Source organism: Tetrao urogallus (genome assembly GCF_951394365.1).
Source record: "Tetrao urogallus genome assembly, chromosome: 1".
Taxonomy (NCBI): Eukaryota; Metazoa; Chordata; class Aves; order Galliformes; family Phasianidae; genus Tetrao; species Tetrao urogallus.
This window is the reverse complement of record NC_136813.1, coordinates 191,617,514-191,630,901: the sequence shown is the minus strand read 5'-3', so window position 1 is coordinate 191,630,901 and position 13,388 is coordinate 191,617,514. Positions and strand designations below refer to the sequence as shown.

The 13,388-nt window shown below is 42.1% G+C and overlaps 1 protein-coding gene across 1 annotated transcript in view; it reads left to right on the top strand.

The window, feature by feature from the left end:
• CHCHD3 (coiled-coil-helix-coiled-coil-helix domain containing 3) overlaps positions 1–13,388 on the top strand; it is a gene marked incomplete at both ends in the record, with an annotated part of 164,814 nt that overhangs the window by 120,625 nt on the left and 30,801 nt on the right. The window contains one exon of the mRNA XM_079549075.1: positions 13,076–13,146. Within this exon, the coding sequence (XP_079405201.1) occupies positions 13,076–13,146 (71 nt within the window). The remainder of the gene's footprint in view (positions 1–13,075; positions 13,147–13,388) is intronic.

The window sequence follows — 13,388 nt, the reverse complement described above, 5'->3', positions numbered from 1 at the left end:
GCAGCTTCTCCAGGAGCATTCTGTGAAAGACAGTGTCAAAGCCTTTGTTGAGGCCTGGGTAGATATGTTGACAACCTTTCTGCCATCCACCAGGTAGGTCACTTGATCATAGAAGGAGATGAGATTGGTCATGCAGGACCTGCTTTTTAAGAACCCATGCTGGCTGGGCCTGATCTCCTGGTTGTCCAGCACACGCTGTGTGATCTCATTGAAGATGGTCTGTTGTCTCTGTGTCTTCTGTGGCACTGAGGTCAGGCTGACAGGCATGTAGTTCCCCAGATCCTCCTGTCAACCTTTCTTGCAGAAGGGATTCACACTGTTAAGCCTCCAGTCCTCTGGGACCATTCCAGTTGACCAGGACCATTGGTAAATGGTGGTAAGTGGCTTACCAATTCACCTCTGCCAGCTCCCTCATCACCCTCAGGTAGATCTCATCTGGTCCCCTGGACTTGTGACAGTACAGGTGAACTGTCAGGTCTCTAGCTGTTTCCACCTGTATTGTGGGGAGTTTATTCTGCTCCTCATCCCAGACTTCCAGGTCAGAAGGGAGACCAAGGGCTTTTAAAGACAGATTATGCCTTCAGGCAACTGAGTAGAGATCTAGCAACTGAGTGGTAGATCTAATAAACAAAGCTAAACCCAGCTACTTTACGTTTATTTGAAAGAAGCCAATCCTTAATTCTGTATGTTTGACTTCAGCCACAAAATGAATTTCATGTACAGCTGCAGAGCAGACTACACACCGACTAACTGAAATAGATTTTCATTCCGGGATCGGACATATCATTGAGTGTAGGCATGCGTGTCCATAGAAATATTCAGTTCGGAAGGGGCCATGGGAAGTCCAACCGTCTGCTCCAGAGATTGTCACTGAAGACAGACAAGGTTGATCAGGGCTATCTGTCATCAGATCTTTGTCAGCCACAGAGGCTGGAGATACCACAGCCTATTAGGGTCTCCATCTCTCTTCTTAATTATACTTGGAAGAAAGTATTTTTCCTTATACCCATTCAGAAACTCAGTTGTCTTGATTTACAGCCATAGCTCTTGTTTTCCCACTGTGCATGTCAGTAAGGAGCCCATCTCTTTCTTGTTGATGAACTCTTAGGGCTTTTAAGGCTGCTAGATCGTAGAATCATAGAATCGTTTGAGTTGGAAGGGACCTTTGAAGGTGATCTAGTCCAGCTTCCCTGTAATGAACAGGGATAGCTACAGCTCAGTCAGCTCAGAGCCCTGTCTGGCATGACATTGAGTGTCTCCAGGACCAGGGCATCCACCAGCTCTCTGAATAACCTCTTCCAGTGCTTCACTACTTATATATATATATATATATATATATATATATATGTGTATGTATATAAGGGCTTTTTATCCAATCTAAATCTCCTTTCTTTTAGTTTCAAACCATTTCCCCTTGTCCTATCACAACAGACCCTGCTAAGGAATCTGTCCCCTTCTTTCTCACAGGCCACCTTTAGATACTAAAAGGCTCCTCAGATCTTCTCAGAGCCTTCTCTTCAGCCTCAGCTCTCTCAGCCTGTCCTCATTAGGAGAGTTCTTCCATCCTTTGGATCATTTTTGTGACGCTCTTCTGGACATGCTCCAACAGGTCCAGTGTGCTCCAGCAGATCATTCCAAGACTTGCTCTCCTCCAGGCTGAACAGTTCATATTCCGCTTGTGTCTCCTAATAGGGTGTGTGCCCCCATTTTGGTGTCATTTGCAAACTTGGTGAGCTTGTGTTCCATCTCTGCACCATTAGATAAGGCATTAGGGAACATTGTGCTGTAGACACTTGAGAAACTCTACATGACTCTTAAGTGGAGACTGATGATCCAGCCACATTTTCACCTGCAGTTCACAGAAGAAATTTTCTATTATTCTTCTGGACACTTTAATGAGGTAACTGTCTGCCTCTGAAAGCTGACCAAAATGAGTCTGAAACATGTGGAAATGAGTGATTGTCCCACACCACTCCTCTGACTGTGGAGATTGAGCAACATAATCTCAAAATCATGGCTGCTGTAGTCCATAGGAGGGCTACATTGGCCTTGGAGTTGTCTTTGTAATAAGTTTGCAATAACAGCTCCTTGGGTAAGCTCAAGTTTTCTTCCCCTGCATGTAACACCACTGTATTTTGTAGGAGTTATCCATGCAGCAGATGAGCTACATCTGTGTGTGAATGTAATGGAAGACTTAAGCTAAGCTGCCTTTGTGCTGCTCTAGATATGGGATGCTCTGTGTGTCCATACTGATGATGAAAACTATCTGCAGTGCAGGACTGCAGTTTTATATTGCCGTATTTGAAATAGCTGTATCCAGCTAGTGGGGGTAGGGAGGTGGGAAGAAAGAAACATATTTGTACTCTATGCATTGAAATAAAGTACTGAGTTCTCCGTGTAATCTATAGATGGCTCATGATCATCCTAATTTGCCTGTGAGCTGGTGTTGTTCCTTTTAACATGGCTTTTGCTATGCAAAAGTTGCTGGTTGGACCCCTGGTTGAGAATTAATTCAATAAAGGTAACTAACAATGGGAATTTTAAATCCTATATGAATATGCTATTCCTAGTGTCATAATCTGTACTCAGCACCAGTGATAGAAGGGATTCCTCATCATATATTGCCTGGGCATCATTCCTGACAGCAACAATAGCCATTCCTGTATGCTTTGAAGACAGCATTTGTCACCTTGGATAATACTCATGCTTTTCGGGAATTCCAAGTTCCAGAGACTAGGCCAGGAGGGTGTACCCTTGGTGGAAGAAGATCTGCTCAGTACTTAAGGTGCTTCAGCAAACTGAACATTCCTAAGTCCACAGGTTCTGATGGAGTGCACCCATGAGTGCTGAGGGAACTGGCAGTTGTCACTGTGAGGCCACTCTCGATGTCTGGCCGATCATGGTGAATGAGAGAAGTGCCAAAGGCTGAAAGAAAACAAATGTCAAGAAGGGAAAAAAGGAGGACCCAAGGACCTACAGGCATATAAGCCTCACCTTGATTCCCGGGAATGTGATCAACAGATAATCCTGGAAACCATTTCCAGGCACATGAAAGAGAAAATTATCAGGAGCAATAATCATGGGTTCACCAAGGAGTAGACATGCTTGATCAACCTGATAAGCTTCTATAATGAAATCACTAACTTCACAGATGGAGAGGGAACAGTGGATATTGTTTTCCTGGACTTCAATAAGAAAACTGTCCTCCATGAAATCCTCATAGAGAAGCCATTGAAATATGGGCTGTATGAGCAGTGAGGTGGATTGAAAACTATCTGAATGGCTGGGTCCAGGAGGTGGTGGTCAGTGGTGCAAAGTGCAGCTGGAAGCCAATGATGAGCTAAGTACTGCAGTGGGTCCAGTCCTCATCAGTGATTTGGACAATGAAGTAGATTGAACACTCAGGTTATGAGGTTTTCTTCTTGGAGATCTCCAAACTTATCTGGAAATAGTGCTGGGCAGCCTGCTCTGTGTGTCCTACTTGAGCAGGGTTGTCATAGAATCATATCATAGAATGGACTGGGTTGAAAAGGACCACAATGATCATCTAGTTTCAACCTCCCTGCTATGTGCAGGGTCGCCAGCCACCAGACCAGGCTGCCCAGAGCCACATCCAGCCTGGCCTTGGATGCCTCCAGGGGTGGAGCATTCACAGCCTCCTTGGGCAACGTGTGGTTGGAGCACATGGACCCAGAGGTCCCTTCCCACTTCAGCCATTCTGTGTTTCTTACATTTTGGGGATGGAGGTGGGTGGAAAGTCTGCTTTTGGTTGTGGAAAAATAGTAACCAATGGATACCCTTAGGGAGAATGTAATTTATAATGTGTGAGAGTGAAAGGAGTGAGACTAAGAAGAAAAGTTGTAAATAAGAATGATTTAGATTAGGCATCTTGTCATCAGCAGGAGATGTAAATATAGTTGTGCATTTACACATGCATCTCTAAGATTGAGAACATTTGTATTAAAGACTGTACTACAATTACATGCAGATTAGATGCTTGGCTGAATAGCTGTAAGAATTTTGAATAGATTTGTCCTTTTCACAAAGGTTTTCATTTTCTTTGGCAGTTCTGAGTGTTAACAAATTAGAGATCAATGCTCTACTAGGGCAGAAACGTGAAGTGCAGCATATCTTGAAAAAACTTTAGAGGCATTAATAATTGCAGCTAAAGGTATTAGTGGTGCCTGAAAAACAGGATTGGAAATTCAAAAGAAAAGGTTGGAGAAAAAGCTATTTTGCCCATTTTCTGCTGGGAAATGAGATAGATCTTGTACACCATTTGGATACTCTTTTTCAAACAGAATGTATAGTCTTTGACAAACACATGTAATGAAATAGAGGAAATCATGTTGGGAAGTGAATTGTCTGCTGGCAGAACATTTGCCAAGATGCCATGTTTTCTTTCCTTTGGGTAGGTTGCAGTTCTGTCTCTGGCATCTTCAGCACTATTTTAGGTACCTGTTTCACTTGTAATCCCTCTGTAGAAACAGTTATTTGGTGGCGTTGGTGTCCAAAGTTCTTCCTGCAGTCTCTAGTAGTTCGGACGTGCAATCTGTCAGTGGAGCACTGTGGTCCAGAGCCAATTTCTTTAAGAGGAGATGACCATAGTGGTTCTACAAAGCCGTGACAGTAAAGGGCAGAGGAGAGGGAATTTGCACTCGAGTTTCAGCTAACATAGAACATACTTACCTCCAGGCAAGCTAAACTAAACTGCTGAAAACAAGTCTTGGCCTTGTTGTTTGGATGTCCTCTGCAGGGTAAGTTCAGAATCCCAGATCATTACCTGAGCTTTTCTGAATTACAGGGTTTCTCCAACAGTTTGTCTTCTCTCTCCCTACCTCACATCTGATTCTCCTCTTTCTTGCAGTTATCATTACTTTCTGCTTTGAAAGCATGTCCCCCAATGCAGGCATGTCCCCTGATTTGTGCATATCTCTTTTTGTTTATGTGAATGTCTCTAAATAGTCCTGAGAATCCTCATGCCATGGTTGTGGTCTCCCATCAAGGAATTTCTTGGCTGTTTCTCTGGGAGCTCCAAAACTCTGGAAGTTATCTTTATGCTGGAGCTCAGAATTAGAAAACTTGTTCACATTGGAGAGCAGCCATTCTCTTATGTTCAATTTGTGTAGATTATCACAAAAGCTGAATAACTGATGTTTTCAGCCCTGTAACCGGATACAGAGAACATTCCTGCTCCATCCAGTTAGGTCTTCTGATGAAGGCAGAACAGCACCAAACACATTCAGCCTATTCATTCAAAATGGGTTCAGAATAGCACATTAAAAAGCCCAACAAGAGCAAAAAGCATAAGATGTGGTAGATTCCCTACATGGGGAGTTGGACCTTTCTTGTTTCATCTCCGGAGCTGAAAAATGCAACAGTTGGCTGCATAGTGCAGCTGGACCGAATGAGAGTGATCATAACTTCTATGAAAATAACTTGTTTAAAAATTGAAGCAAAGGCCTGGTTTGATGAGATTTCAAGAGAAATTACTTCCTTCATGTATCACTTTAATAGCATTTGAGGTAGAATAAAGATGCAGTATTATGTGGGAATCTGTACGCTGTTATATGCTTGGCTTTCCCTGGTTGATTAAAATAAATTCAGAGACAAATAGAGGTTTTTAATTCAAATAAAGATGCAGTAAAAATGGCCATATATTTATAATGCAGTAAGTTAATATAGTTTGGAACTTAGATATATGCGCACTGTTTAGCACTGCAATAGACAGCCTTATTGTCTTACTGTCATTCCCTCTTCCCTAGTTCTTCCTCTTTTTTTGCACATTTGTTGCTTTTATTGGCAGCTTCGGAGATTAAGCATGACCGTGTTGTAAAGGCATTTCTTTCTGCAGTATTTCTTGCCTTTTTCTTTGTAATCCATATAGTCAACTTTGTGTGCCTAACAGTGGGGCATAATCTAGTGATCATGCATCTTACACAGTGCCTCCTGCTACCCAAACCACTGTTCTCTATGGGTTTTCTTTGCTGTGATGTCTCACTTTGGGCACTTGTGGCTGTGCTTGGCTGCTGATCCCTACTTTGTGGCACCAAAACAGAGTGGGGACTGTGGCAGCCTTGAGGTTGGGTAAAAATCTGTGAAGCAACTGTAGGCTTAAGAACAGTTTCTTCCTAAGGGCTTTGGAAATCTTTTCATTTAAGGCCATATAGGTCTCAGGCTGTGTGTCAACAGAATGAATAAAACAAAATGCTTCATGTTATCTACAAATGAGTTCATAAAGGATACTGAGATGAAATGGCCAGAAGTTCAATTATGGGATAAAAGAAAGCCCAGCTTCAGCAGCAATGGATTAAAAAGAAGCAGAGAAAACTTTCCAATTTGCCATTTAAGGAGCATGGTAATCTTTGCCTGCCGATGCTTTGAGTCCTTCCGTGGGGGAGGATGACAAGGAAAAAGAAGTCTTTAAATTAAAAAATTCTCCCCTGATTCTCAAAGGTGCCAAACAGCCCAAGCTCTTCATTCCTTTGGTGGGTGGAGCAGGTGCTGAGCTGCTCTGAAGTCAAGCTGTGCTCATTTTTGTCTTTCGCAGCACTAACTTGAAGCAAAGGCCACATTTGTCTCCTTTGTGTGGAAGTCACACGACTTTTCCTTTGTCAAATAAACTGTTAACTACGAAACTATTAAATTAAAAATAAAATATAAAAAAAAATACCCACCTTAGATAGAATGCATAAATGTTATGTTCATATTGAATTTGATCAGGGCTTCACAAGCCAAGAGGCTTAAAAGGAAAACTTCAGTAGCAAAAAAAGAAGTCACGGTACATCTGCAGTGAAAACAGCTTCAACACGTTTGTTATAAAATAGTGCATATAGGTTATGTATCTTTAGTGAAATTAAATGAGGACTGTCAAGTTCTCTTGGTTCTTTTGAGAACCTTTTATCAGCTCGGATGACACGAGATCTTTCAGAACTTGATCATCCTGGAAATCTGAAGATTTTCAGCCGAGAGTAAAAGATGCACTTCTGCTTTGAGGTCCTGCATGCAGACAAAACAGCTGACCTCCTCAAGAGCTATGGGACTTTATTTCCTTACACAGACTTTTGAAATCAGAGCCGTCTAGTTAAATAATCATACTCCTGTTCCTCCACAGTATGCTCTTTAAGGAGTGTCTGCTCCTACTTTTGTTCAGGGAAGTTTTGTTTTTTTTTGAGGGCAAACATGAGGAGAATACTTCTTTTTGCAGAGCATATTTTGTTCCACCTGAACTACAACGTGCCCGTATCCTTGCTAAGGCTCTGTGTATTTATCAGGGGAAATTGGATAGATTTAAAGTTAAATTGCAGACCTCTTTTCTTTGGCTTCTCTTCCATAATGCCAGCCTACATCTCCCTCTGTTCCCATACTTTTCTAAAGCTTTTACAAAAATCCCGACCTTTCCTTTAAAAGAAGGATATTAAATGAGATGCACAGCAAATGCTGATTATCAGTCGTTTTAATTTGGTTGCATCCTGTGTTATCTGCTTAGTCTTCAAGCCATAAACGCTTAAGTAGCTTAACATGTGGTGGTCCTATTCAGGCTAATTAGATTACAGTCACATGTAACATTAGTCACTGCTGTGAGTTTTTGCAGGCTTTTCAACGGAACTCCTGTAATTGCATACTGCCTGCACTGTAAATAACACAAAGTTACAGCAAATAACACAAAGTGACACTGTTTTGAAAAATGCTGATGTGCTATGTTGGACCTGAAGGTTAAGGATTTTGTGCCAAGAAGCAAAAACTGTGCCCAGTTTGGATCATTTATGTTTTGGGGTTGGTTTTTTTTTTTTTTTTTGTGCCTAAACTTTTCCTGTTCCAGTTAAGCAGAACAACTGATATTCCTATTAAAGTATCCATTTATGCATTTGTTAAAGCAGTGTTCTCCCTCCTCTGGCTCTGATTTTTGTTATCATAGCAAGAACCTTTGGCCATACAAACCCAGGCGGATAAGCAGAGCAACAAAGCCATGTTTCCTACATTGTATTTATCTGCTTGCAAGTTGGAAAAATCAGCATAAAAGGCAGTGGGCTTCTGCAGTTGATGCAGATCCCTAATGTGTAACCACACCTGCTCATGTAATTGCTATGAATCCCCCATATGATCCCATGTAATCAATACGCACAGTGCTTACTGTGCATGGCATCCATTATTTATTTCAGAGCATTCAAACTCCACAAAATTGAGGTGGGCCCTTCTGTGTTGCCATTTCCACAGTATTAAAGAACTGAAAATAAATGTCTTAATTCCTTAATTCCTAAGGGTAAAGCTTTTTTTTTTTACACATAACAAATGCACGGTGGCTAAAACCAAAACTATCCCAGGTTCCATTTGTGCTTGTAAGAGGAAGGTAAGGATGACTTGGATTCTTAGTTTGGGGGTTAATTACCCCCTGTTTCAGCAGCTTAAATCTTAAATCTCCACGTTGAGCTACTTTCTGAGCCCCTCTTTCTGTGAGCAGTGGTAGTGAAATTCAAGCTATTCTCCATATTCCGTGAGGTGTGAGATCTGCTGGCCTGAATCCTCAGTGATCAGACTAGATTCTTTGAACAAGCTGAAGTTTAGTCATCAAGAACCACATTTGCCACTTTGTTTTGATATTGAAGTCAAGCAACAAGCCCACATTGTGTAAGAACTCCATAACAGATGCAGAAATAGCATCTTCCACATAATCTGGGAGGATGATTAATTGCCATAACCCTGACATTTCTTGTTCCCTTCTGGAAGTTCCTCGCCTCCTTCATAACATAATTCCTGCACTTTCATACTTCTTTCAACAAATAAGACCATAATAAAGGTCTGCAGAAAGGCATGGTTTCATTATACAGCTTTGGAGAAAAGTATAAATGAGAGGAAAACGCTGCATAACTCTGTAAGCAAAGATTGTTTGATAATGTGCACTCCCAAAGGACCCAAGTCAAAGACAGAAGGAATTCAGCTGTATTGTTTGCTACCATTTTAGTAGCATCGTTAAGAGAATGGAACGGGCTGCCCAGGCAGGTGGTGGAGTCTCCTTCTCTGGAGATGTTCAAGACCTGGCTGGATGCCTACCTGTGCGACCTGCTGTAGGGAACCTGTGTTGGCAGGAGGGTTGGACTCGATGATCTCTGGAGATCCCTTCCAACCCCTACAATTCCGTGATTCTGTGATTCTGTGAATCCTTGAAATACATAGGTAGATTCCACGTATTTAACAAAGGCACGTTTATGACCTTAAACATCTGACATATTTTTTACATATTCTTAACATATTTATAGAGGTATTTTTTAGATATCTGTCTATGTAAGTGGAATGTAGGTTGGAGAAGAGAAGGCTCTGGGGAGACCTCATCATGGCCTTCCAGTATTTGAAGGGAACATATAAACAGGAGGGGAAACAGCTGTTTATGAGGGTGGACAGTGATAGGACAAGGGGGAATGGTTTTAAACTGAGACTGGGGAGGTTTAGGTTAGATATTGGGAGCGAGTTTTTCACACAGAGGGTGGTGACACACTGGATCATGCTGCCCAAGGAGGTTGTGGATGCCCCTGGATTCCTGGAGGCATTCAAGGCCAGGCTGGATGTGGCTCTGGGCAGCCTGGTCTGGTGGTTGGTGACTCTACACATAGCAGGGAGGTTGAAATTGGATGATCATTGTGGTCCTTTTCAACTCAGACCATTCTATGATTCTGTGATTCTATGATTCTAATCCAAAATCACTCCGATAATCTGCCACTGCTGCTAATCTCTGAATTGGACCATAGTTTTTATCTTGCACTTGCTGTTGAGCAGTCCATGAATATTTGGACTATACATACACAACATAAATACAGAGACTGGGGAAATTACCCGTGTTAGCAGTGCTGTGTTTTATCACCATGTTTTCTGAGTTTAGAGGAATGCTCACTGCATTCTTATCTGGAGGATTAGAGAGGACTTCTGAAATGGTATTTCCTCTCTGGGTTATAGAGAATATCTCTCTGAAAGAGAGACTGAATGACTTTCAAAGGAAGATCTTATCCAAGAAACGCGGCACACTTTATCTAAGATAACAAATGATTTCTTGATAGCTTGAGTCTACTGTAGGATTGAAACTTCTTGGCATATATAGCAGCTCAGCTGATCACTTGAACTGCAATTAAAAAGTAGAACAAGTACACTCAAAATATTGTTTTTGTGTCAAAAACGCTCCTTCATGCTTGAAAATGATAAAAAATTGCAATCGATCCTTACAACTGTTGTGTTCATCTTTATTGATCAGGCCAAAGAAAGACAAATCGCAACCCAAATAAGATTATAGTAAATGTTAGCGTCGTAGGGGACTGTAGGATGATAGAGAGCTATTCATCATCTCAAATGGTGACCTGTCCGCACTCGCCCCGCAGTCAGCCTGCTGTCTAATCACATCCCTATTGATTGCATCTGTGTCCAAGGAACCTGGACCCGGCTGTCATTGGGCAGCTGGGATTGCCAAACGTGAGGGGGTCACTGGTGTGAGGAGGATTTCATTTTCATTTTCTTACTGGCCAGCAGTGATTTATGAAAAAATAAATGACCCCGAGTCGCATGCGTGGAAGCCTTGATTTCGGTACAAATGAATGATTAAGTCTGAAGCTCAGAAACAGGGCTGCAGCAGACCACCGTGCTCTTTGTGATCCGTGTGTGCCCTTTGACCATGGGAGACGCAGCAAGATTTGTTATCATTTGCAGTAAAATATTGGCCTGGCGATGCAATTGTAGCCATGTTCGGAGTCGGTGTTACTGTCGGTGATTTCTGTACGTATCGAGTTCATAATTCACATGGAAGGACCTTGGAAGGTGATTTCCTCAAGTGGAAAGGGAAAACGTTTTTATTTTTCTAGCTAGCGCTGCACGCGTTGTGGTTTCCATCAGATATTTATACCATAGTGGGCTTTCTTCCCTGCGTTTCTCATAACCCAATTAGGCACAGGTACATTTTGTTCGGGACGTGTTTGCTAAGTTACTGATCGAGGAGACTGTCATCTTCGGCACTTGCAAAAGAGTGATCTTTCCACTTAAAGGGCTTTTTTTGCTTATTTTCTGGCAGTGTTTTAGGCACACTGCTTTTTCAGTGTCTTCAGTAAATAACTTAAATCGCTTGCTTTACCCAAAATAGAACCGGAATGACACTTCCCAGGACTGTATTGTTCCAATGCATGTATGCTAAATGCTCCAAAGAAGCACAGTCGTGTTAAGGAATGAATAACCTTAAACCGTAGCATTAATAGGTAGATTGTTAAAATAAGGATTCAAAAAGGCTTTTTCAGTAATCGCACAGCGTGTAATTGTAAGAGTTTTGTTGCCATGTTAACGTGCCTTCCTGGGATGCCAGATGACTCGAGAGTTGCAAAGCTAAGAAGGGGATCTTGCAAATGCCAAAAAAATCGTCGTGCTTCTCCACAGCATTGTTTCTCCTGTTGGCTCTTCCATTCACGGAAAAATAATGTTTCAGAGAACTTTTGAACTGCTTTAACTTTTCATTATTCCTCCAACTGTGAAGCCAGGTGCCTTTGCTATTACATCTTAAGTCCAACTGTGCTAGGACTATAAAAATCTCTTTAAAAATACCAGGTATATATTATCCAGACATGAAGCATCACAACATTATAGTGATTTGTCTTTGAATATTGTATGTCCCACTGAGAAATTTGGCCATTTTCCTGTATAGAAAAGTTTTACTGCTTGATGACTCAATTTTGTCTGACCTGCATTTTGGAAATTGATCATTTGCACGTGCATAGTTTTGCACTTTGTCCGGAGGAATCCCAGGCATATATATATATACAGACTGGAAGGAACAGTCCTTGCAAGCAGCCCTGCAGAAGAGAACCTGGTGGATGAAAAACTTAACATGAGCCAGCAGTGTGCTCTTGCAGCTCAGAAAGTAAATGGTATCCTGGTTGCATCAGTGGCCAGCAGGTACAGGGAGGTGATTATCCCTCCCTACGCTGCCCTCATGAGGCCCCATCTGCACTGATGCATCCAGGTCTGAGGCACCCAATACTAGAAATACAAGGAGCTGTTGGTGAGGGTCCAGAGGAGAGCCATATAAATTACCAGAGGGCTGGAGCACCTCCCCTTTGAAGACAGGCTGGGGGAGCTGGGCTTGTTCAGCCTGGAGAAAAGAAGGCTGCAGGGTGACCTCATTGCAGCCTTTCAGTAACTAAAGGGAGCCTACAAACAGGAGTGGGGTCAACTCTTGGAAAGGCTAGATAACAGCAGGGCAAGGGGAAATGCTTTGAAGTTGAAGGAGGGAAGATTTAGGTTGGATGTCAGCGGGAAGTTCTTTACTGTGAGAGTGGAGAGGTGCTGGAACAGCTGCTCAGAGAGGTTGTAGATGCCCCGTCCATCCCTGGAGGTGTTCAAGGCCAGACTGGATGGGGCCCTGGGCAGCCTGGTCTGGTATTAAATGTGGAGGTTGGTGGCCCTGCATGTGGCAGGGGGGTTGGACCTTCATGATCCTTGAGGGCCCTTCCAACCGAAGCCAATCTATGATTCTATGAAGCTGTTGAAGTGAACTTGGAAATGTGGGAAATTAAACTAAATTTCTGCCAGAGGCATTGTCAAGGCAGAGAGCAAAAGGAAGAATCAAGCTGTGGTTAATTTATTGTTCAACCTTGGAGCCTGACATTGGTATTGTGTGCAAACTAGATGGGGATGTATGTGTAAGTAACACAAAGAGACGCATACAGAGAAGCAAGGATTCAATATTTTGATTTTTTTTTTCTTAGTGGAGAAGCTTCACAGGTTGCAGTATTTCCTAGTGCTTAACTGTGTGAATTGTACCCTCTGTCTCGTCAGTTTCCTTCTTGAAAGTCATCTCTTTTGCAGAACCTTCCAGAGCCAACAGGACACACTTAACAAGAAAGTCTGCAGAGCTTTGTAGTATAGTAGAGATGAGGGCTCTTGGGTGGTTGTCATTGTATGTTTGTTTCCTTTTTGTTGGTGGTTTGGTTTTGAGCAGCTGAAATGTGTGAAATATCTAAATTAATGTTACTTACCAGGTGTTCACATGTATATAACAGATGTTATGTGAAAACTGTATTATTAACTTTTTTTTTTTTTAACTTTACAGAGTGCCCAATTCTACAAAGTAACCACAGAGCAATACCAGAAAGCTGCCGATGAAGTGTCAGCCCGGTTCAAGTAAGTCTTTTCTACCTTTGTGTTTGAGCCTGGCAAGTAGATGAATTCTCATCCGTTTTAAAATGAATCGTAACTCCCATTTCTGCTATCACAGATCCTATCAGTCTGTGTTGGAAAAAATGCTGGTTGTTCAGATGAGAGAATTTTGAAGAATTTGGAGGCCAGTGCATAGTAACCATAAGCTGCATAGAAATTAGATGCACAGTTAGTAATGTCCTAATTAATCTGCATTTGATAAGACG